Consider the following 26897-nt stretch of genomic DNA (forward strand, 5'->3'; position numbering starts at 1 on the left):
GGGCAATGCATTACAACAATTAATTAACAAACTAGGAAGAGCGCAAAACAAATCAATAAAAACTGTATAACTTGTATCGACCAACTTCAACAAACATTGTTTATGAAATAACGGGATTCATGAAAATAAAAAAAATCATTACACTTGAACAAGTTAAACTTATATATGGAATCTTGAATAAATACATCTTATGTAATACCACCTTGGAAACAGTAGGAGATATACATAATCACAATACAAGAAATGCTGTAAGACTGAAACAAATATACATGAGAACAAAGAAAAATCAATCTATAGAGGAATCAAGCAATACAATAAACTTCCTGTAAACTTCACAAACATTGCTTCCAGGACTGAATTCAAAAAAGCTTTGAAAAAATTCTATTTGAACTTGCAGATAACTGTTTAGAAAGTAGACTGATTGAGTATAATTTCACCATGTTGTAGCTTTCAAACAATAGTTACACGAACATGTAGGTGTGGAAATTCACTTTATTTTATTTTATCCTCATTTTGTATTAATATTTTTTTGTATTCAATTTCAAAGTCCATCTTTATATTTTTGAATTATTGTCTTTATATGCATACGTTTTGTTTTTTATTATTTTGGTATTGTTAAAAATAACTACAAGATTATATTAATCAAAGAATACTTTGTAGGCCATAACACTAGATCTATTCTGATTACTGGCCAATTATATGTTTATGAATAAAATGAAAAATAAAATATCAATTACCTAAAAGAAAAAAAAAGTTTCGTGATTCGTGACAAACCATTTTGGACAAATAGTTACAATATTTTTTTATGTAGCCAACTTCAAAACTGACGAAATTCAATACATTCTTTGAACCCTTATTTTTCCCCCTTGGGGGTGGAGATCCCTGATTTCCTTTCTTGGTGCTTATTTACGGTATACAAAGAACCTACCTGCATATTTTATATTTTAAGATTCTAGGTTCAGTAGCTTCAGCTGTACGTTATTATAAGAGCGGGCAACAGCTAGTAATTTAAACTTTCACTTTGAAAATATGGTAGGTAACTAAAAAAATATGCCAACTGCACTAAGTAATGAATAGCTTCGAGAGTCGAAATATGTTACCTATAAAGAAATTCGCAAAACTAACACAGCCGTCAACGACGTTTGCTCTCACAAGTCTGCCCGCGTTCGGATCACGTTCTCGACGATGGCGCTTCATTGCTTAAACAGACTCTTTATCCCCCGCATCGTCCCCTGTCGTCTTACAGTAGATGCGACGCGTAATGGCTAACTGTGTTGCGTCAAGTTAATCTTATCGTGATAACTTTTAAACGATTCATCCAAATTACTTCGTGTGAAAGGTAAAGTTAATCTGTATCAAATATATAAAACGACAATTGTATCAATTTGTATAAGAATTAACAGATATTGTATAATGTGTATTATAAAAAAGTATTCTATTTAATTGTATTTATGGCTCAGTATTTTGCTTATACTAGCTACCACATAAGAGTTAGATACTTATGTGGTAGCTTTTGTTTAGAACTATTTAAGATAAACATTATCTGCATGTATCTCCAACGGTATAGGTAGCTCTCAGGGAGGAAGGATTTTTCCGACTTACTTAATTCTTATCGTTATATTATGACCAAACTTAAACAAAATCTTTGTAAATTGTAGCCTATATGTTATTCTAATATATAAGCTGTATTTATGTAAATTTTCATCTAAATCCTTTCAATCCTTTAGGCGTGAAAGAGCCACAAACATACATACATCCATGCTCACAAACTTTCACATTTATAATATTAGTATAGATTAACAAAAAATTGTTAAAATAAATTGAAGAATGTAGCCGTTACTATGTAGTAGGAAATCATAATGAAGAAAAGAGAAATGAAACTTTCTATGGGCTCACCCTTTAGTCCACTTTTAGCAGACATATTTATGAACAACTTGGAGATCACTATAGTGAATTCCGACCTGGGTAAAAAACTTATTCATTTTTGGCACAGATATGTAGAGGATATTCTTGCCTGTTTCAGAGGTACTACACGACAGCTGAACCAATTTATGACATTCATGAACAATCTCAATAGCAACATTCAGTTCACACTCGAAACAGAGATAGAGAAATAGATAAATTTCTTAGACCTGGCCATTACACACAATCAGAATAAATTTGAGTTCAATGTTTTCAGAAAACCTAGCTTTACAGACATCACCATCCCAAGCGATTCTTTCCATCCAGACAGTCATAAATTAGCAGCCTACAATGAACCTTTTTCCTGAAGTACGAAAAATCACTCACTAGCAGCGCTAGTAGTTCGATAGGGACAAACACAGCCCAATCCTCATATAAACATATGGTAAAGTACAATTAAAAAATAATGTTTTTAACAGAATATGTTCCTGGAGCAAAACTAAAATTTGCAACTGTAAAGGATAACAATGTTGTCACATTAAAACGTTGGCTTGCATGCCGTAATTTAAAAGTAACTGAAAAAAAAAGTGAATTAATAGACAGGTTAGAGTTAAAAGAGTAGCAGTAGATTCAAACTATAATAAAAGAAATTTAAAATAATTATGAATTTCAGATTTATTTCCCAGTGAAATATGAATCGAATATAGATGGTAAAGAAATGAATTCAATTGAATATAATAAATGAATATAATTTAATAAACGATTGAGGTTATATCTCATTCAAATAAATGGTTATTAACTATGAAAAATGTACTATTCATTTCATGTTTAGAGCATACATATAAATATTTATTTGTTGCACTGTTAAATCCACTCTCCTCGAAGCATGTATCCATTTCTTACATCTAACCTCATCAATATGAGGTTTTATATATGGTATAAAAACACGTTTTCTTTCGAATATCGATTATCCGACGTACAATTTGCAAAACAGCAATGCTTTGTTGGCATTATACTAGCACAAAATAGTTTTTTATATTAGATTTATATTTTTAAATAATGAATTAATATTATAATAATAATAATAATAATAATAATAATAATGTTTATTGTGCAAAAACAGGTTTTATACACAAAGGGAAAAGGGTTAGCCGGAGGCTATCTTCCACCCGTAATATAATTAGGAAAAAAAAAATAAGCATACAGTAAGAAAGACTACCTATAACAATAACAATTACAATAGACACAAAAATAATATAAAACAAACTATTATGAGATTATAAAGATAACATAAAAGATTACAATCGTTTTTGAACATCTAAGAAATTAATTTTCAAAGTACTTTTGAATTGATATATAGACAAATGCATATACGGTAATAAATTATTTAGATACTTTGGTGCAAAGTAAGAAAAACATCCCTCAAATTTGGTGGTAACATGATATGGAATGGTAAATGTATCTTTTCTTAAATTGATAGAATGATTATCAGATCGCTTACTAAGTAATCTGAACAAGTAATTAGGAGTTTTGCTTTCCAATAGTTTATATAAGAATATAGATATGACATAACGAATTCTAAACTCAATATTCAGCTGATCTAATTTCAATAAATATGGAGTTACATGATTACGGTAGTTTATGCAGCACACAAATCTCATACAAGCATTTTGTATACGTTGAAGTTTGTGTTTATTATAGTGTGGTAAGAAGTTGTAATACACTGAGCTGCAATATTCAATATGGGGATAAATCAATGATTGAACTAATTTCAGCTTTGTTTCTTGAGAAAGCTGGAACTTAAACTTGTATAAGGATTTCAGTTTAAAAAAACAAGTTTTGTAAATGTGTTTAACGTGCTCGTTGAACGAGAGATTGTTATCAATATATACCCCTAAATTTTTTTTTTGCTGAACTCACCAAGTCAATCGGTTCATTGTCAAGAAAAAGATGAAAATTTGTTTCAACTTCATTTCTTTGTAGATCAGATCCCAAACATAGGGCTACTGTTTTATTTGGATTAATTCGAAGGCCATGATTTTTGGAAAATAGAAATGTATTTTCTAAATCCAAGTTCATCCTGGTGATAGCATGGTAAATATTATTAGATTGACTTGACAGATATAATTGAAAATCATCAGCATATAAATGTACGTCGCACTGGGATAACGTGGCAGGAAAGTCAAAAATGAAAAGAGAGAACAATAATGGACCTAGAATGCTACCTTGTGGTACACCAGAAGAAGTTGTTTCCTGAAGAGATGAGCATAATTGACCATTATCCAGTATAACCCGTTGAGCCCTTCCTGTGAGATAGCTTCTCACCCAATCTAAAGAACTGCATTCAAACCCAATGTATTTTAAGTTTACTCAGCAATAGTTTGAAGTTTACCAGATCGAATGCTTTGCTTTGATCAAGCATAACTAAAAATGAAACCATCGATTTGTCCCGAGAAGTAGTGATATAATTGATAACCTTCAACAGAGCAGTGTTGGTACCGTGTTTCTGTCGGAATCCAGATTGCACTTCTGGAAGTATGTTAGCTGTATCCAAATATACTTTGATTTGTTGTGTTATTATTTTTTCAAAAATTTTTGAGAATGCTGGTAAAATACTTATTGGACGTAACTCGTTGAAACAGGTGGGTGTAGGTATTTTGGAAGTGGGTAAAATATTAGCAATTTTCCAAAGATCAGGAAAAATGCCTTGCCTCAGAGACTCATTAAAAATATGTTTTACTTCATCTATGCAATATGGAATAATGAATGAAATCATTTTAATATTGATATTATCGATACCGAAAGCATTTGATTTTATTTTATTGATAGCTTCAAAGATATCCTTATTGGATATTTCCATAAACGAGAAACTTGCATTGACATTGAATCTGTTATTACTATAGAATAATAAAGTATCACTGTTAATTGTAGAATTTCCAGTGACATTAAGAAAAAAGTTATTGATTTCTTCTGGATTACGCAGTTCTTGCGGTAGTCTGTTGATTTGTGAAGAACTCTTTGTATTCACACCCCAATATGACAAATTTTTCCAAATTGCTTTAGAGTTTTTTTAATTTTTGTTTAAAATATATTGCATATATGCTGTTTTTTCACGTTTCAGAGCGTCATTAACGTAATTCCGTAGGGTTACATAATACTTCCTTGAAGCCGGTGTTCTCAAAGTTAAATATGTTTTATGAGCTTTATCCCTGGTTTGCATCATGAGCTTGAGGTTGTATGTGACGTAAGGCAGAAATTTCTTTTTACAATTCAACCTGCGGATAGGAGCATGTTTATCAAATAAATGTATTATACAATCATTTAAAAAGTTTACTTTAGAGTTCATGTTTTGTAAATCAACAATATTGCCCCATGGCATGTTCGCAGCGTCGTTCTGTATCTGTAGAGTAGGGAGGGTGAGTGTAAGCCCACGCACTTAGGCCACATGTGACCCATTGTACAGCAGCGTCGTTATGAAAATTAGTGAAAACGAAGTTTTTGTAACTTCTGAAGTATATTGAATCAGTAGGTAATTGTTCATGTTGAAAGCTGGTTACACAGCTGACCATTAAGTGGTCTGTAATACCATTCATATCAATAGTATTAAAACTTCTTACCAGTAATTCCTTATTTATACAGATGACATCTATGAGGCTTTCAGATGTATTAGTAATACGAGTGGGATTCTCTACAATTTGACACAAATCAAAAACAGAAAGCAAATTAATGAACGATTGAGTATCGTTAGAATTTGGATTCAGGAGATTAATATTAATATCACCCACTAAAATTATAACTGTCGTTTCTAAGTAGATTTGTTCTAAAATTTCACATAAATCATTGAGACATAAATCAACATTTGTTCCTGGTGGACGATATACAGTTCCGAAAGCAATTTTATATTCATTTAAGTGAACGATGATCCACAACGTAAACAATACTGTTTTAAATGTGAATAGTTTATGTTTGTCCCTACTACTAGACGTGACACGTTCGCTGTACTATTCTCAGGAAAAAGGATCATTCAATGTTGCAACGAAGCATTCTCACTGCCTTTGTCTGCTAACAATCTAGCTAGGGAATTAAAATAATTACACAGATAGGTCATAATAATGGTTTCAACACAGATACTATCCAGAAGTTAGTCAGGAAACAAAGCCGGAAATTCACTTACAGATCAATATATCCTCAGATCAAACAATCAGAAATCAAGAAATGGGTAACTCCAACATATTTTGGAAAAAGAACAGAGATAATTGCGGGTTTCTTCAAAAAAAAAACAATGTGGAAGTGGCATTCAGACCACATGCCAGGTTATCTCATTTCCTTTTCAATGCCAAAGATAAGGTGGACAAGTTGGAGAAATCTGAAGTTCATAAGCTCAAGTGTCCGGAGTGTAATAGTATTTATGTAGGACAATGTGGCCGAAATTTACAAAAACGGTATGCTGAAGACTAGGAAAAAATTATTTGACGTTTTCAAACCATTCCTTGGCATCCAACCACAAGTTTCCAAATCTAAACGGTACGGAAATTTTGCACTATGCAAGGAAGGGTTACAAACTCAATTATTTAGAATCCTTGGAAATTCACAAGCATAAATATTGCGGGTGCAACCTGTTAAATGATCAAATCGATTTAGTTTACTCACCGTTTTTTTTTTAAATTTGCACATACGCATTGTAAACTGTAAATTCAGGTACTCAATCAAGCCAAGTATGTCTATTAGTAGTCTCAGGGGTGGTATATAAGAGCTAATGTAATGAATCATTGTTAGTTTATTGTATAAGTTTGAAAATGTCCGTATAGGACGAAACTGCGGTAACGTTAGTTACAAATAAAAGCGGAAAAAACATAGAAAGTTTTGTTCCTCTTTTCTTCAAAAAATTGTTACCAAATCTAAAAGCTATGTAGACCCTTTAAATGACAACTAGTGAAACATACAAAATATGTGTAAATGTTGAAAGAAATTGTTGTAAATCAGTTCTTTAATCATTGATTTGAAATGGTTTCAATTGAGAGTTTGAGTTCTTGAGGAATTTCAATGTAAAATTTAATCCCATCATGTAGAATTGACTTTTGTCCCATGGAAGTCTTTGTCATTCCTGTTTCATCATTCAAATATTGTCGGCCATAAATGAAAGAATGAACTTACTACCCATAAATAGACTTTACATCCATCAAGTTTCCAGTTCGGAAATAGAGATAATTTGATGAATGAAGGACAAGAAGTTGAAATAACTTTTTGGCGGCTTCATATTTTACAGTACTTTCAATGGTTGCAAAGTTGTAACTTACTGCCCTAGGCATTTCCCCAAATTTTCTTGAGTTTTAGACTGTGATAAACCAGTTGCGGAGTATTAGCTCCTTGTCAGTGCGGGGTAGGTAATTTTAGATGGAGTGAACCTTCTGAAAATCCCATACCAATCAAAAGTGCTTCCATAATCTCTTCCTGTAGATGATTCCGTGGGATGTACAACCGCACCACGTGCAGACTAAGTCCAAAAGCAACTCAATTATTTTGTTGGGATGACCAGCTCCTCGTCAATACAGGGTGGGTTATTTCAGGGAAGTGAAACGTCCAAATACCCTGAAAAACAAAAGTTTTTCAGATGAGGTATGTGCAGAACTCTAGGAACACATACTCTGGACTCCACAGTGAGAGTCTCAAACTCCTGTCTTGGTTATTTGATGTTTTTCAGTCGTAGATACATACCTACCAAGTAGCAGGTCTCAGATGAGAGGTTACCGTGTATCAATCTTTCACTCAATCTGTTTCTGCACTGTATGATTTGTTAGATATCTACCAGAAAACGGTTACTTCTCTGGCTAATATCACGATGAACATTTAATTATATCTGACAAACATTTATGCAATTTACTTCACAGAGATAATTCTTGCAGATTATTCTTGTTTGTAAGATAGATAGATGGATTTATTGGTCATATAGATATGTTAGATTATAAATAAAATAACCTAACTAAAACTGAAATCCAAAATAGAACTTCACAAATGCAACGTTCAATATGATCAATTGAACTATGCCAATAAAATTATAACAAATTATAAGAGTAAAAATATTCTCTTGATAATACATTTTTTAGTTTCAATTTAAATTTATTGAGATCTGATGGAGTGTGGAAATTTATTTTTGTATCATGTAAATTACCATGAATGACGAGGGAAGATTTATATTTATATTTATCGGCCAATATTGGCATTTATAGATGCATAAACTATTCACTTTCATAAAATATACTCTCGTTCAGATTTTTTTCAAACTTTTTGGAAAGTTCAGTCCCTTTCGCTCGTCCAAATTGAAATATTTAATAAACCAAAAACTAAAACAAATTTATATCTGTTAGGTTAGGATATTTATTTTGAACCACATGACGAAATATTTTTCTTAGTAGAAAATAAGAGTAATCATTAGTAAATGAATTGATTACTAACGGCGGTCATTATACCTAGTAATATAAATAATGGACAACTTCCATCAAATTTTTAATTCGTCTTTACTCTCATTGCTCTATTTTGTATTTTGAGAACTTTACCATTGTGTGCAGATCCGCCTCATAAGACAGTTCCATAAAACATGTCACATGTATGTAAAGGAACTTCAAAAAGATTCTAACGAGTCTTGTACTTCTAGAGTAATCTTTCTCAAAGTGGGCGATAACGCCCCCTTGTGGGTGCTGGAGGTCTATAGGGGGGCAGTAAAGGGCACAGAGAAGATTGGGGAGCGTTGAAGCGGTTAAGGGGGGCGATGGCTAATTTTTAAATGCTTTTTTGCTTTAAACACAAACTTTACCGCTCCTTTGCGCTTAACGCGCGTTTCCTCGTGTAACGCCATCTAGGGGACGAGACAGTAACTATTTCCTGTCCGATAGTTGTCAAACTGAACAATAGCTGGCGGTAGGCTTCAATGCGGTGTACGTGCGGTGGTGAATACTGTGAGTGGTGTCAATAGCAAGTTTTTAATACTCGATTCTTTATTTCGGTATTTTTGAAGACAAAATTATGTCGGAAGCAAAAAAGAAGAAACTGCAGTGTAGCGCGAAATATATAAAATATGGATCCATCTTTGCCTATGTGCCTTCTTTGTCAAAAAACATTTTCAAATGAAGCGGTGAAACCCTCACGGCTACAAGATCATTTGAATAAAATGCATTCACATAAAAAAAACAAAATGTGACTCATTTTCAAGAACTGGAGAAGAAACACTCAGCTCAGCCAACTGTGTCAAAACTTTTTTCAGATGCTTCTAAGCAAGACGACGACGGACTCCGTGCTTCCTACAATATCTCCTTGCTAATTGCTAATTGTTCACACTATTGGGAAAGGATTTAATTTAACCTGCAATAAAGGAAGTAATACCTACTGTGCTCCATAAACCAGCGGCAGATATCCGAAAAATTCCTTTGAGCAATAGTTCCCTGCAAAAACGAATTGATGAGATGGCTGAAAACATTGAAGAGTCATTGTGCCATCATCTGAAGACTTCTAAATTCTCAATTCAGTTAGATGAGTACACTTTACCAACCAATGAAGCATTGTTGTTGAAAATGAGAAAATATATCAAGAACTATTTCCCAGAAATTCAGAGACGGATACAAAAGGAGAAACCATATATAATACACTGGGAAAATTTTGTGAAAAGAAAGAAATTCCACTGAAGAATATATCAGCTGCTACGGATGGCGCTCTGGCTATGACAGGACGTCACAAAGGCTTCATAGCGTGCTTAAAAAATTAAATTCCAGATGTGCTCGCTGTACATTGCTTCATTTATAGCCAACATTTGGTTGCGAAAAATTTGAGTGAGCGCCTCTCTCAATCACTGCAATATAAAATCAAAACAGTCAATAAAATCCGAAACAGCTCTTCAAATAACAGATTATTTACTCAGCTTTGTGATGCTAATGAAGATTTTAACCAATTGCTATTTCACACAGAAGTGCGTTGGTTATCAAGAGGTAACTGTCTGACTCGATTTTACAATCTATTTGACTCTGTAATAGAGTTCTTGGAAAACAAAGACAAAGAATTGCACGACAACCTTATCACTTCAAAGAATGATATTGCGTACTTGACAGACCTGTATAAATCATTTAATGATGCTAATCTCCAACTTCAAGATGACGACTTGAATTTGATTAAAACAAAAAATGTCATTGCTGCTTTTGTTGCCAAATTGCTCTTATACAAGAATAATATCGGCAACGTGAGTTTCGCAATTTCCATAATTTTTCAGCAGTATTCTTCAACAACGACGACTTGCTTGTTTACTGCCAACATTTGGAGAACCTCCACAGAGATTTCGCAGAAGGATTCCAGGACATTTTAAAATTGAAAATACCGGACTGAGTGTTGGATCCTTTTTTAAATGTCAACACAGCAGGATCACCCCATCTAGAAGAAGAACTCATAGAACTGATAACGAATGAGGAAATAAAAAATGAAATTCAAAAATGGATACCAAGAATTTTGGCTACAAAAGCCAATCCCGCAATTGTACCCTGGATTGTGGTCCATCGTTAAACGTTTTTTGATAGCATTCTCATCATCGTATTTGTGTGAACGTGGATTTAGTGCTATGGTAACGTTGCTAACTAAAAAGAAAAATCGGTTGCAGTTTACCGAACGCGGTGACTTACGGCTGTTTTTCAGTAAATTCGAGCCTGATATTAACAAACACATTAGATTAGTTATAAAATTCAAATTGAAATGTTTGTTTCAATAAACTAATATCACAAAATGGTGTTTTACATTACCCTCATCAGAAAGTCTTATTTTCACATGACACACATAATTTAATTATTAAAATAATGACTGCGATTGTGATTCTTGAGATGTAGTAAAGTAAAAAAATTTGGGAGGCGCTAGAAAATTAATAATTCTCGAAATGGGCGGTAGACAAAATAAGTTTGAGAACCTCTGTTCTAGAGCTATTCATATATCAACGAACCTCATTAATACATTGGGTGTCATCTCAAATGCAGCTAAAAAAAAATTGTCAACCCTTGAAGGGATAGCGTTTACTTTTGGAAAATTCTGTATATTCACTCTGATGTTTTCGTAAATATTACCTCAAAATCCATTTGTTTTTAGTTGATTAAAGTTGATATATGTTTTTTTTTCTTGTACAGGTGACACTTTCACTGAGAGTGATGCACAAAGGCAACAAGAACATAATCAACAAATAATAACTGAAAATCTTTTGACATTTATCAATCTTCAATATCAGTTTTCAATAGCTGGCTGTGAAAATTTTGGGTCCATGGCAATGTGTCCTTTATGCCAAACAGCTCCTGGTGCTATACATAGTCAAGAATGCAGTCTTGCAGTGTTGCAGCAATGTTTTAGTAGGTTCGTATATCTTTGCTTCTTCACTTATTTGTTTATTGTAAGGGAGAAAATTTAATATACAGGGTGTCCCATATATAAAACTCCGCGGGCAAATATCTGAAAAATGAGAGAGAACATCCATATTTCGTGACGGCAGATGATTTTGATGTCAAAGGGTCCTCTTATTTGCGAAGAGATCCAGCAATAGGCGTCATCCATTAGGGCGTCGCGACACCAATGCCATTTTTTTTAAATGGTAACCTAGATTTTCCAATTCGTTTTTGGTTTCTGCATTAACTTCTGAATTCAGCCATATAGCACACTTGTAGTTTTCCTTGAATACCGATGAAAAAAGGCTTTTTTATTGCATATTATAAAGAGGGCCATGCATAAAACAAAATTAATGCAATAATACGAGTTTAATAAAATGAATACATCAGTTATGATTTCATTGTCTGTTCAATTTTATCTAGTTGCATATTTCTGTACAAATTAAAATAAATGTTTCAAATTACCAAAAAATATGTTACTTTGACCATAACTCGAATAACATGATGATAATGAAATCAATTAGTGATAACAAGAATCATTTTAGTAAGTGTTCGAACTGTCTCCCTTCACATAGAATACACATATTGTATCTTTTTAGTAATTCCCGATTCGTTACAGCTAAAAGCGTCTCTCACGTTATGGAAGCACAAACATTTGTGATACTATTTTTCAAATCCTCTACATTTTGTGGACGTCGCATATAAACTAAGTCTTTGATATATCCCCTCAAAAAGAAATCTAGTGGAGTAATATTTAGACTTCCAGCTGGCTATGGTATTGGACCCTTATTTCCAATCAATTTCTCATTAAAAGTATCATCCAAATATTGGATAACTATTCTATTAAATTAAATGAAATTATTAGCTTAGGACACAGACTGAAAAATAAGCACACTTGTGGTGTTGACGATATTCCAGCAAGTATTGTTAAATACTCTCTGCAAACAGTCACTAAGTATAATATGCTTTTTAATGAACAATTCATTTAAATTTGGGATATTTTCAGAAAAACTGAAAATCGCACTAATTTCTCCTGTACACAAAAAAGGTGATTGTGAGTTGTTAGAAAATTTTAGACCAATTAGTGTATTACCAGCCTTTTCAAAATTGTTTAAAATGGCGATGTGCGACCGATTGATGAACTTCCTAAATAAGTGTAAAATAATTAATAATATTCAGCATGGATACATCAAGGGAAAATCAGTAGAGACAGCCATTATGCAATTTACGGAAAAAATAGTAAAGTCATTTGAAAATAACCATTTATTGTTAGGCATTTTCTTGGATTTATCTAAAGCCTATGATTGTCTCAATCATAAATATCTACTTGAAAAACTCGAAAGGTATGGAATTCGTGGAACTGCATCAGATTGGTTCACATCATACCTAACAAATAGTAAAAATATCAATTGATGGAAAGATAGTTGAATCTAACGTAAAAACAAATAACACTGGGGTTCCTCAAGGCAGTATAACAGGTCCAATATTATTTGTACTCTTTATGAACGACATCTCGAAAATATTGCAGCATCCTGTAAATGTAACTTGCAGCATTACTAAATATGCGGATGAAACAAACTTATTAGTTACTAGTTCTAACTTATTTGATTTAACTCAACAGGCAAATTATTTTTCAAGTGAAGTAAGTAATTGGTTCGCAAAAAATAAACTTATATTGAATGTCCAGAAAACTAACATTATTTTGTTTCGAACTCAACAACAAAAAATTATACCAAGTAGTGTACAATTGTCTGGTAGCGAAATGAAGTTAGAAAAGAATTCAAACTCTTTGGGAGTATTTTTAGATGAGCATTTGCAGTGGAATATCCATATAGAAAACTTAGCAAAAAAAATTAAATAGCTTATCTTACAGTTTAAGAGTAGTAAGTAAATATCTAAATGATTACTCATTAAAAATTATTTATATTGCAAATTTTGAAGCATCACTAAGATTTGGGATTATGTTTTGGGGATCGAACAGTCACATGACTCATTTATTTACCATTCAGAAAATAACAATAAGATGTTTATTTGCTTACTGTGTAAGCAATTTATATATATGAATGTGTACTATATCTGTATAAACATAAAAATAATTTTACAAAGTGTGTGGACCTTCATAATTATCAAACACGTAATTGTAGTAACATATCTTATCCAATATATAGATTAGTAGCAACTGAAAAACATCCCTCTTATGTCTCTAAACGACTTTTTAATAGACTATCAGAGAACATTGAAACCTTGAACAACATCAACAAATTTAAAACAAATGTTACATCCTTCCTCATTGAAGTAGAACCATATCTGTTTAAAATATGTTTTTCCGTTAACCAGCTGTCGCACCCCTACGAACGACAACCCTCAGAAATCGAAACTTGTGCGAGCTAAGGATTAACGAGGTCTTACCTTCTAACGTGTGATTCCTAACACGGGTTGGACGATAGCAAGTGAAGATCGATCGTTCAGACTAGGGCTTGAACCACCGACCAACACGGCAGTCAATTCGAGTGAGTGAATAAAGCACCCACGCCGAACCGCTCGGCTACCGACCGACAATATAATGTAGAAGACTTTCTAAATTATTCTTATTAGATATTAGATTTGAGTATTATGAAAATTGACACTGTTTCATTTTTTTTGTTTTTCGCCGATTTGTGTAAAACACTCTTTGAAATAAAGATTATTATTATTATTATGTGGAGGTGCTCCATCTTGTTGAAACCACATATTCAGTCGAGTTTGTATTAATAAATTCTCTAAGAGATTCGGCAACACATGTTGTAGAAAAACCAAGTACCTCTACCCATCGAGAATTCCTTTGAAAAAATGAGGTCATATCAAATAACCATCATTAGGTTTTTTCTAGCAAGAAATTTCGGATGGTTTGAAGCTGGTGTTATGGACTGGCCAACTGCGCATATATGCCGTGAGACTGGTTGTAAATAGTTTGGGATTCATGTCCTGCTAGAACGCTTATTTGTGTTGATAAATGTCAATTGTCATATTGTCATTTAAAATGACTTATTAGTTGGAAAGTTGAAATTTATTTTTGTGCAGCGAAAAGTGAAGGTGAAAACCGATAAAAATGAACATATTGAATTGGCTTGAATAGTCATCGGCTTGGTCAAAATAGAAGAAATGTTAAAATTGGAAAAAGAAAAGTTATAAATAAGAAAGAAGAGAAATGAACTATTAGAAACAAGAAATAATTTGTTCAGACAAATGAGCAAAAATAAGAATTCAGATGTTGATAAATATTCTGAATTCAATGTTAGTATGAGGGATTTAGTTTGATATCTTATGTCATACATAGGGTTCTTGTTATGTGATATTATATAGAAAGAAGTTATTAGTTTATGTGTTAGGACGAGTACTTCACAACCTGATTAACAGCCCGTTAAAATAATCAGTGCTGGGGCTGTGCTGTCTCTCTAGTAAATGACAGGATGTGGTGTCGTTCTCAGCACCGATTATTTTAATTGACTCTTAATCCGGTCGTAAAGTACCCACCCTTGAGCAAATTATATTTTTATACTGTTTTAAAAATCATTCTTATTTTACCTGAATGGATGTTTATTTAACTTATGCCAAACAATGAAATGAACATCAACAAACAGAAATATTACAATTTTATTGTTATCTTAAAACTTGTCAAGCTACAAAATTTCTGTGGTCTGCAGCATCTCTATTGATGTGATTATCTTCATCCTCTTCCTCATGGTGATGAAACAGCATTTCGACAAGTTCCTCATCATTGGATGATTCAGAATTATTTCCCCAATTTGATTCAGAGCTTGATGACTGATGACATTTCGGCTAATCCTACCTGTAATAATGGAGTTGAATAGTTGATGCTTAGTTGAAAATCACCAAATGCTTGCTTGATTTTCATTCAAAAACATAAAATCATTTTACTCACCTGAATTTCCAAACGCAAATATGAAAAAATGGACAGTTTTGAGGATTGCCCTTCTATAAAAAACAAGATTTTTAAACCAATTATCAGGCCACTAAATATTTCTATTTTGGTTTCTCATTTCTTTAGTACATAACATAACCAACAAATCCATATTCCAAAATCATAACAAACGTGATATCGGATCACTCGATCACTCCGAATATTTGCGCATGTCACAAACTGAAAATCCTTACGAATTCCTCTGGACTACTTCGACAGTTCTCAAACGGTTTGCAAACTGGATTTCGTCTTCGCTAGAACATGCAACTATTAGTTCGAATCCTGGATTTGCTTTGCTAGAACGCTATATTCGTATGCGCATGCTACGTACGATTCCGTATCGTTTGAAATCGCTGCTAGAACAAACCTAATGATTCCGCACCAAACATTAACCCCCCCACGCAGACTGAAATCTCGTTTCTTGCACCCAATGAGGGTTCACGTCAGACCAATAGCGACAATTATAATTGTTTATTATACCGTTGTTATGGAAACAGCTTTCGTCACTCCATAATATTTTTTTCAGAAAAATACGGGTGGACAACCATGCAATGAAGTTCAATCTTCTATCTATATGGGAATATATTTCAGTTATTGAAAATGAAACATGAAGATTATTACCTGGATGTAGTCCTTGGACCAAATGTATTTTGTATGGATGGAATTTGTTTTTTGATAAAATACGTTGTATTGACGATTTCGAAATGTTACAATGCATTGCTACTTGTCTGGTAGAACTATATGGTTCCAACACCATTTGACCTAGCACTGCAACACTGTGATTCTCATCAGTAGCCGTTTTTTGTTTTTTTTCGCTTCCGTTCATTAAAACATCCATTTCGTGCCAAAGATTTGGCTAAGCCAGCGAATGTTTTGTCTGACGGTAATTTTCTGTCAGAATACCGATTAGCGTATATTCTCACTGCTTCAAATAATGATAATAATATAATAATAATATTTATTCATCCTCAAAGACGTTGACAAACGTGTAGCATAGGTCAGTATTAAGCACATAAAAATCACATCAAACGATAAAATTGTAGATCAGTAGATAAAAATAATACAATAAAAATTTATACAACAAAAGTCAGAATTACGAAAATTAAAACAATTGTAGTTATAAAAATTGAATATATCATGAATATATCAGTCGAGATGGTCCGAGAGAAATTTGCCAATATCTATAGTAGGCGGCGTAGGCCTTAGAAAGAAGCAATGTTTCAACTGCTTTTTTAAATGCTACAGTGTTCATCTGTTTGAAATGGTCTGGTAACCGATTGAATAATTTTATTCCCATATATTTGGGAGAATGTTCGAATTTTATAGTTTTATGTATAGGAATGCTCAACTCCTCTGCATATCGAGTTGGGTAGCTATGATAGAATGAGTTCTTAGTACAGTCTGTTATACATTCGCGAACATATAAAAGTATTTTAAAGATATAGATGCAGGGAAAGGTTAAAATTTGATGACTAATGAAAAATGTCTTGCATGATTCCCTCCAAGGGATGCCTAGTAGTTTCCTAACAACTTTTTTTTGAGCAATGAAAACCCTATCTTTGTCAACACTGTTTCCCCATAGGATCACATTATAACTTAGATGGCTATAGACCAGACTGTAATATACATCTAAAATGGTGCGTAAAGGCATACAATTCTTAATTCTTGAGATTGCATAATACCCTTGATTGATTTTTTTACAAACAACTGTGATATGGTCAGACCACTTCAAACAGTTGTCTACATGAATGAACGAATTCTTTCTTGCTTCGCTATAAATACATATCATATTCAACTTTTCTGCATTTGAAAATTGAACCATTTTTCAATTTTACGAAAAACTAACACAAAACTGAAAACACTTTCGTCAAATCTGACAGGTCTTCTGACAGATCGATAAATACATTGCATTTATTTTGACTTATTCATGGCCCTCTTTATAATACACAATAAAATTACCTTTTTTTCATTCAAGAAAAACTACAGAATTCAGAATTTAATGCAGAATTCAAAAACCAATTGAAAATACCAAGTTACCTTTTTAAAAAATTGGCAGCACCTAGTGCTGGATCTCTACGTAAATAAGAGGACCCTTTGACACCAAAATTATCTGCTATCACGAAATGTGGATATTCTTTTTCATTTTTTAGATATTTGCCCGCGGAGTTTTATATGGGTAGGTAGGTAGGTCTAAAGTGAGTGGGTCTATTCGACCCACCATCGCAACCCATAAGGGTTTATTGTGGCCCACACCTATTCACATTTGGCCAAATAAACCCAGCTTCTTAACGAAGCCGATTAGTTTGTATGGTGAGTGGTCTTTCAGGTCAGATGGTGAGAGTACGGATCTGCCGAACTCAAAGAACCTAATTCGATCCCCAGCGGGGCAAGAACAAAGTATATGCTCTGCAGTTTCATCATTTTCCAGACAGAGGCGACACACACTGTCTTCCGACAGTCCAAGTCTCTGCATGTGATGATTCAAATGACAGTGACCTGTAAGAAGGCCTGTTAGACATCGTAGTTCATCCCTACTGTAGTCCAACAACTGTTCGAAATCAAGTTTCTAAGGGTGAATAAACGCCATGGAGTGAGCCAATCCTGGAAGATTCTGCCAGAAGTCCATAACTCTTCTTGCCATCCAGGTGTTCAGTGTTTGTTTGGCAAAGCCCAAAGCGATGCCAGTGACAGGTTCTGGTCCAATGAAGCCGCTTGCAGCACCCTCTTTTGCAAGAGAGCCAGCAGCTTCATTGCCTTCCAGGCCAGTATGGCCAGGAATCCAGACCAGAGACAATATGTTTAGTCTTCCTATCGAGGAGAGTCTTTTTGGGCAGTTTGCTACCAATTTAGACGTTGCTCAGTAGGAGCCAAGAGCTTCCAACGCCGCTTGACTGTCCGAGAATATTTTTATTGACTTCTCAGTGAGGTTGGATTTATCCAATCTCTCCGCACACAATTCAATAGCATAAATTTCCGCTTGAAATACAGTTGCATAAGTTCCTAGGCAGGTAGATAACTCTGTCCTGGGTCTGCGACTGAAAACACCTGCACCAGAACCGGAAGGTGTTTTTGATCCATCTGTGAATGAACAACTATCTACTCTTAATATTTCCTTCTCCCGGAGGACCCAGTCCTCTCTACTCGGGAATAGTACTTTATAAGACAGTTCGTAGTTGACAGTTGGAGGCATAAAGTCAGAGGTCATTTCCAGAATGCTGTGACTTCCAATGTCAACCAACAGTCTGTTGTACTCTGCATTGAATTGATTTGTGCAATTGACAATGTGCACAAGTCTGTATGCAGTCCATGTAGCCTCTCTATCCAGAAAAATGTGGAGAGGAGGTAGATCTAGAAGGATCTCCATGGCCGCTGACGGTGTGGTACTGATGGCACTACTGATAGCCAGACAAGCCTGTCTCTGTAAGCCAAAGAGCTTCACTTGGGTCGTTTTCTGTAAAGCCTTCGGCCACCAGTCAATTGCACCATAAGTGATCATTGGTCTGACAATCATCACATAAATCCAGTGGATTTGTTTGGGACTTGAACCCCAAGTTTTACCACAAATCTTTCGACATGTCCATAGAGACAGTCTGGCTTTGTGTAAAACTTTTTCCAAATGAGCGTTTCAGGTGAGTCTTTTATCAAGGACAATGCCAAGATATTAGTTTTATATGGGACACCCTGCATTATTTCTTTAAAAACTGGTCTAGATAAATTTGAATTGCATTACATTTCGTGAATGGAAACTATTTGTCAGTCATGTACCTAAATATATATTTCAAAGCCTAAAAACCATCCCTGTTAAACAAGCCTGATTTCCTTTGAATAATAAAACACATTTCCATATTTCAATTTTAGTGTAAAGTGGTATCCTAGTATGTCCTAGAAGATAAAGAGTTGCTGGATCGGTTTTGTTGGTCAAAAATTTAAATTTATTTTGCTTATTTGGTCGATTTTTTCGCACGCCTGAATTGAACTTTCAACTGCAAGGATCAGGAAATTTGAAGATGCAAGGTACGAGTAATATATTTGAATATGAGGATGAAATCAATGCGTTTATTGCTAAAAATGGGTCAACAAAGCCGAAAAACAAAACTTTGCGTTCAATACGCTGAATAAAAGTATTGTTGTGAATCATCCGCTTTAAAAAAATAACGCCGGCCGCCGTTGGCCGTCGTAAATCAACTGTGACGTGGCCAAGATCGCGGGCAGCCCAGCCGGAATTTCGCGGTTGTTCAGTGTTCGCGTCGTATCGATGGAATTCCGGCGAATTCTCTACAGCCTTCGAGGCACTTCGATTGCCATATATAAACGCCACAAGAGTGCATATCGAGAAAGTGAAGTCAAGTTTCGCGGACAGTGCGGTACAGAGCGATCTAATAGATAGATAGATAGATAGATAGATACTTTATTGGTGTTAATATACTTACAGTATTCACACAATTCAAACAAAGATACAACATAAAATAAGCTTATTAACATTATATTAAAATTACACACTAAAACAATCTTAAATAATTTCACGAAACTACATTTAAAGGTGAATACAATATAAAAATATTATCATGATTCGTCTTGTGTATTTATATACTAAGGTCATCCTGTAAAAATTCATCTATACTGTAGTAAGCTTTAGATACTAAAAACTCTTTTATTTTACGTTTGAATTCGCTAGTAGTTAATTTTTTTGTTTCCTCGTGAAATTTATTATAAAATTTCACAGCCCAGTACTTCAGTCCATTTTGGCCTTTTTTAAGGCGACATGTATTAAAGATAATATCTTTTTTATTTCTAGTGTCGTATTCGTGTCTATTTTCAAATGATTCATATTGAGGTATATGCGATTTTATATAGAGTAAATTTTCTAATATGTATAATAATGGGAATGTTAAAATACTCAGTGTTATAAAAGATGTTCTACAATCATCTTTATAATAAACTCCATCTATAATTCTAATTGCCTTTCTTTGTAACCTGAAAATTCTATGCCTTTCTGCAGCGTGCCCCCATGCAATAATGGCATAAGTTATGAGTGAATGACATAAAGCAAAATATGCAGCTTGTAGTGTCACATTAGATACACATATTGATAAGTTTCTAAGTACATATAAATTTTTTTGTAATTTCTTTGCTGTATAGTTGATATGTTCATCCCATTTCAATTTTGGATCAAGATACACACCTAGGAATTTCGCACTTTTCAATGAGTTTTCGTAATCATTAGTGTTTTTTAATGTAAAGATCATATTTTGTGTTTTACTTTTGTTAATAAAAAGTTTATTTGCATCGAACCATTTTTCTGTTTTTGTCTGTAATCTATTCACAACATTGGTCATAGTTTTGGAGGTAGATAATAGGGTTGTGTCATCAGCATAGAGGATGAAAGAATTAAATGTTTCTTCATAGGGTAAATCGTTGATAAAGATTAGAAAGAGCAGAGGTCCCAAGATAGAACCTTGTGGAACCCCTGTTGAAATGCATCTACTTGTTGACAACACATTTCCTATTCCTACTGTTTGTTCTCTATTGGACAGATAACTTTTTATTAGTTCAATGCTTTCGTAGCTGAAATTGTACACTATCAGTTTTTCAATAAGTAGACCATGTGAAACACAGTCAAATGCTTTACTCAGATCACAGAATACTGCAGCTATATATTCAGAACTTTCGAAGCTTTCAGTTATTTTCATTGTCAGATCTAGTATTCCTGATACTGTATTTCTATTCTTGCGAAAACCATACTGCGAATTAGTAAAAAGGTTATTTAATTCAAAATGATCTGCTATTTCTGATGCCATGCATTTTTCAATAATTTTTGATATTATAGGCAGCAACGAGATGGGCCGATAGTAAGATGGGTTTATTTTATCCCCTTTTTTGTAGATGGGCACCACTAAAGCTTTTTTCAATACTGAGGGAAATATGCTCTCCTTTATACACAAATTGATAAGTTTGCATATAGGTGTAACAATAAGATCTGTAATACATTTTATTGATTCTACATTAAAACCATAAATGTCCTTGCTAGGTTTGTTTTTTAAAGATTTTATAATATCACGCACTTCATTGTAAGTTATATCTGTGAAAGTGAATTTAGTTTTTATGTTGTTAAGTTTTTTTAGTATCTCCATTGAATCCCTACTTGTATGATCTAATTCCTTGACCAAATATTGTGTAACATTAACAAAATAGTTATTTAAGTCTTCCGGTGAAATCTCAATATTATTATCATTTGGCTGATTTCTTTTATTATTAATAATTTTCCACATACACGAAGCCTTATTTTTTTGAATTATTTATTAGGTTATCATTACTGATTTTTTTTAGCATGCTCAATTTCTTTTTTGTATAAATTCTTTAATTTGTTTCTCTCAATTCGAAGTTCATGTGTTTTAAATTGTTTGTATAGATCATTCATCATATGCAGTTGATCTGTTCTGCACCGAAGTTTGTCGTCGAACCAGGTATTGTTTACTTCACGAGGTTTAACAGTATACTTTTTTTATGGGAAAGCTTGTTGTAGAGCACTGGATAGAATATCAATGAAAATACTGAATTTTTGTTCTATTGTTATATCAATATTATTTATAAAAGACCATGAGTTATTTTCTATGAGTTTGTAGAAGATAAAGTTACCGCGACTAGTTATTGGTCGACACACTTTAAGTATCTGTGATTTCCTTAGAGGTTCCACGGCAATGTGAATAGACTGCCCATAGGCGATAGACATTTAAATAATAGTTGAAGTTTTAGTTAAAGTGTTTTGATGTATTTAAAGTGAAATGAAGTTAAGTTTGATTATTGTTCAGTGTAGTCAATTATTTTTAGAACCCGCTGGGAAAACGTAAAAGAACTTTACTTTTCATTTGGAAAACCTAATAAGTAAATTTTATAGCTATTTTTCTGAACGTGAGGACAAGATATTCAATAAATGATCCGCAATTCTTTCATTGTCAATGTTTCTGAGGTGCCTGAGGATTTCATATCCATGAAGAACTTATTGAAATTCAACGTGATTGTAACTTGAAAGATACTTCGAGGCAGGTATTAATCTATGAGATTTCTGGAGCTAAAAAGCAATGTCTTTCCCAAATATTCGTTACCTAACTTGGTTTTCATCGGCATATTTATGTAAACAGGGGTTCTCAGTTCCGTAATCAGTTTGATGCCAGTGCCGATATGAGTTTGGCTTTGAGTAGCATTGATCCAAGGATTCAGAAGCTAGTAAAGGCTATGCAGTCTCAAAAATCTCATTAAATAGTGCAACTTTTATGACCACATACTCTATAGTAGGGGAGCCCTACTCGAGCGCGACAGATAAACATAGGAGGGGGTGTTTGAAGGTAGTTCCATCCATCTAATATGATTTGAAATACCTGAAAGAATCTGTAAAAAATTAAAAAGATCAGATGAAAAATAACTATATCAACCAAAAAAAAACTGAAATTGCAATGAAATAAATAAGTCACAAGCAACAACCAAAAATAAAAAAAAACTATTAACACGAGATGAAAATTAAAAAAATATTCACAAGAAATGAAAATTTAAAGATTCCAAACGGAGTTACTTCACGATGTTTTGATTGTTAGTATCCACAATCGTCTTCGGGTGATAACTGGACTTATTCCTCCAAGATCTGACTATTTATAGGTCATTCGAGTGCTTTCACCTAACCCCTCTTCCCTCTCTACGCTTCATCGGTTTTAGCGGAAGCTGACCGTGTGGCAGGAGTTGGTCGTGTTCCGCTTGATTAGAGATTTCCATATGTTGCGTATCTCTACGCTAGCTTTGCTAAATGTGTTGTTGGACAACATATATGCGGCTTCTTTGAATTTTCTCCTAAACCAATGTTTTTCCTTATGGATGATTTCAGCTTGTGCCCACTTGATGTTATGTTTCAACGGCCTCTTAGTTTCACCGATGTAGGATTCTTCGCACTCGCAGGGTATCCGAAAATGCAATTCTTGGAATTGCGTTTGGTGGCCTGGTTTTTGTGAGGCTGCTACGGATGGTGTTCCCAGATCTGAAGCAGGTTCTGATGTTATACTTGGACCCAATCCTTCTTATCCTTTCCGATAATCCTCTGATGTAGGGAAGTACAAGTACTGGTTGTGGCGGCTTCTTTTCCTTGTGGAGCTCTTGCTGTCTTTTAGCTGAAGCCTGTTCCACCATCACTTTGGAGTAACCATTTCGTTGAAGGTCATTTTTGATGATGCCTAGTTTGTTTTCGAGACCTTCCTTTGTATCAGAGAGCCCGAAAGCACATAGGAGGGGATAACGTGCATCCTGTGAATATATAATTTTGAAAACAGATATTGAACGAAAATCATTTTTTGTGGAGGAAAATCAGTTTTTTATCGATTTTCTTTGGGTATTTTTACCTTCCACAATCTGAAAAATATGAAACTGGAATGCTCATTGCCAACATCTTATTTCTAAGCTTAACTGAATAAAATTTCTATTTATGAATCTGTGGACAGTTTTAACTACCACTCAACTAATGAGCATTTATTATGCTCAAGTTGATTCAAGACTGAGGCATGGTGTCTGCTTCTGGGGTGGGTCATCCATGACTCATAATGTATTCATTGCTCAAAAACGCATTATACGATGTATTGCAAATGTCTTAAGGAGATAATCTTGCAGACACATTTTCAAAAATTATCACATCTTGACACTCATATCAGTTTATATATTTGAAATTTGAATTTACATATTCAAAAACAAAACACACTTCAAAATGAATAAAAATGTTCATCACCATGACACTAGAACAAAAATAGATTTCATGTGCCATATGCAAGACTAAGAGTGACTTCATTTGCACCAGAATACATTGGAATAAAAATATTCGACAAACTGCCCGATCATTTAAGGGAAGAACATAATTGAGCAATGTTTTTATTCATTGAATGAATTTTTAGATTAGATAGGTGGGGTATTTTAGTTTTAAGGTGATGTTTTCTACTTGTATGTTTCTTATACTCTGTCTTTATTTTCACTTCTTTTATTGACTATTCCTATACAATGTATATTGTCTACATGGAAAATAAAGTATTATTATTATGAAAATTATAATGGATAACTTTAGAAAGTGCAAACTTTTTAGTTTACACTTGTACCCTTGTGTATAAAGTTCTCCATTATAATTTTCATATTTTTCAGATTGTGGAAGGTAAAAATACTCAAAAAAAGGTCGATAAAAAATTTGAATACAGCTTTCAGCAAAATTTTAATGTTATTAGCGTTGATATATTTTTTTTAAGTATTTATGAATTATGACTACAGACGAGACTGGTTGAATTATTTCATGTGTTAACTCCCTTTAGAATGATTTATCGTTGAAGATTGACAATGTTAATGGTAAAAAAGCTTCAGATTTTAAAGAAAATGTCAAGAATTGTATCCGTGAATATTACCTATACATATTGTTTGGGCCGTTAAAAATAATGTTCAAAATGGTTTCAGGTTATATTCTCAGGAACTTTCCTCACAAAGGTCCAGCCCCCATTTACCTACAGATCGTAGTACTGATAGTCCAAAGAGTCAAGATACTCCTAAAAGTGAAGTTCCACGCCAACACAGTCCTCATGGTGAAGGAAGAGGCCATTCACCATATTCGGAGAGTGTAGTCAGAGGGCAGAGTCCAATTCATGGTTTTGGGGAGAGTTCAAGAGCACCTGGTCCTTTAGAGACATTAAGAGGTAAATTTATTTGAAAGTTTTTTTTTCACCTACAAATGGTTTGATAGACAAGCCCTTCATTCGAAGGGCATGCCTGTTGGATATCAGAATCAGCATATGCATTATTACGATTAGATCGTGAAGGAACAGAGTCAAGGCCAGCTAGATCTCCAGACTTGAACAATATCGATTATTTTCTTTGGGGATATCTTGAAACTTGTATAGTCAACCAATTCGAACTGAAAAAGAATTGCAAAACCGCGTAATAGTTTTCTGTGAAGCAGTAAGGAATACTCTAGAAATTTTCCAAAGTGTATGCGAGGAGAGCTAAAGCTTGTATACTTGCAGGACATACACTGTGTCCGTAAAGTATGGAACAAATTCATTTTTAGCTAAACAGGTCATTTTGAGAAATAATCCTGAAACACGTCGATTTTTGATGTTAATTTACCGCATTTTAAAATAATAATGTAATATACAGGGTGAATTACGTTCGAGTAATGACGTCACCGTCATTTTTTTTAAATAGAACACCCCCATTTTGTCTCAATTTTCGGATTACTCTAGCTGAGCTGATTCCAAAAATGTATCACATGTTGATTCCAATTGGTACAGGGTGGACAAAAATACAGTAGTTGTGTGTGTGCTAATAAAGTAACGCGTAACATTCTTTATTAGGTAAATTAACAATATCATCAAAAATACTTATTGTCTAGCGGACAGAATATGCTGGAATACATGACTTTATATTAAATGTTTGAACTGCAGCCCTTGCTGTATTTGACAGTAACCTATATAACACAATAACAATATCCTAATAACAAACCAATCTGGATTTCGAAAGAATTTCTCCTGTGAAACCGCTCTACAACTGACTGTTACCAAGTGGATACAATCAATTGATAAGGGAGAATACGTTGTTGCAGTTTTTCTTGATTTACGAAGAGCATTCGAGACAATTGATAGGAATATCCTTTTAAAAAAATTAGAATTAATTGGGATTAAAGGGGTTGTGCTAAATTGGTTTAAAGATTATTTAAATGATCGACAACAAGTCACAAAGATTGAAAGTGAATTATCCATTCCAGTCACTACAAAGTTCGGAGTGCCCCCCCCACTTCCCCCAGGGAAGTGTACTGGGGCCCTTGTTGTTTTTGATTTACATAAACACATACCACACTAGTGATTTTATCAACTTATTTGCTGACGACACGTTACTATCTATAGCACATAAAGACCTGAAAGTAGCTATAGAAAAGATGAACTCATCTCTAAATCAAATTGAGAATTATTTTTCGGCAAATAAAATGAAATTAAATACTTCAAAAACGAAAGCTATGATTCTAACAACCTCTTACAAATATAAACAAATAAATATAAATACTCTTTCCCTGTATGCTGATGGTCAGAAACTTGAATTTGTGAAAGAATTCAAATATTTAGGTTTTATGTTGGACAACAGTATGTCTTTTGGTGCACACTATAACTATATGACTAAAAAGATTTCAAAAAAACTATATTTCTTCACTTGAATTTCGAAACACCTTTCTACAAATGCGAAAATAACCGTATATAATACAATAATACAGCCCCATTTTGATTACTGCAGTACGCTGTTATACAGTTTTGGCCAAAATAAAATTATGTCTCTGCAAAAGTTACAGAACAGAGGAATGAGGGTGGTTCTTGGATGTAATCGTTATGCAAGTATATGCTTTATGCTCAGTGCATTACAGTGGATGTCTATTCGTGAAAGATATTACAGGTCAGCAATGATATTTATTTTTAAGATAACCAATCATATGCTACCTTCTTATTTCGAAGAATTTATCATTTATAGAAATTCCACTCACAATTACACTACTAGACAAAATGACAATTTTCACCTGCCATGATATAGTTTATCAAACTCCATGAAAATTTTATTATATAAAGGCCTCATTGAATATAACA

At 33.6% G+C, this 26897-nt stretch overlaps 1 protein-coding gene across 4 annotated transcripts in view; it reads left to right on the forward strand.

Annotated features, from left to right (window-relative positions):
* The window catches only part of LOC141487571 (uncharacterized), a 96284-nt gene that overhangs the window by 15937 nt on the left and 53450 nt on the right, over positions 1–26897 (forward strand). For all 4 annotated transcript variants that reach the window (XM_074186702.1, XM_074186703.1, XM_074186700.1 and 1 more), the window contains exons 4-5: positions 11052–11271; positions 24730–24965. In XM_074186702.1, coding sequence (XP_074042803.1) covers positions 11052–11271; positions 24730–24965 — 456 coding nt within the window. The remainder of the gene's footprint in view (positions 1–11051; positions 11272–24729; positions 24966–26897) is intronic.

The sequence above is a fragment of the Leptinotarsa decemlineata genome, unplaced genomic scaffold (genome assembly GCF_025532065.1).
Source record: "Leptinotarsa decemlineata unplaced genomic scaffold, Ldec_3_MD MMD2_P_RNA_scaffold_4, whole genome shotgun sequence".
Lineage (NCBI taxonomy): Eukaryota > Metazoa > Arthropoda > Insecta > Coleoptera > Chrysomelidae > Leptinotarsa > Leptinotarsa decemlineata.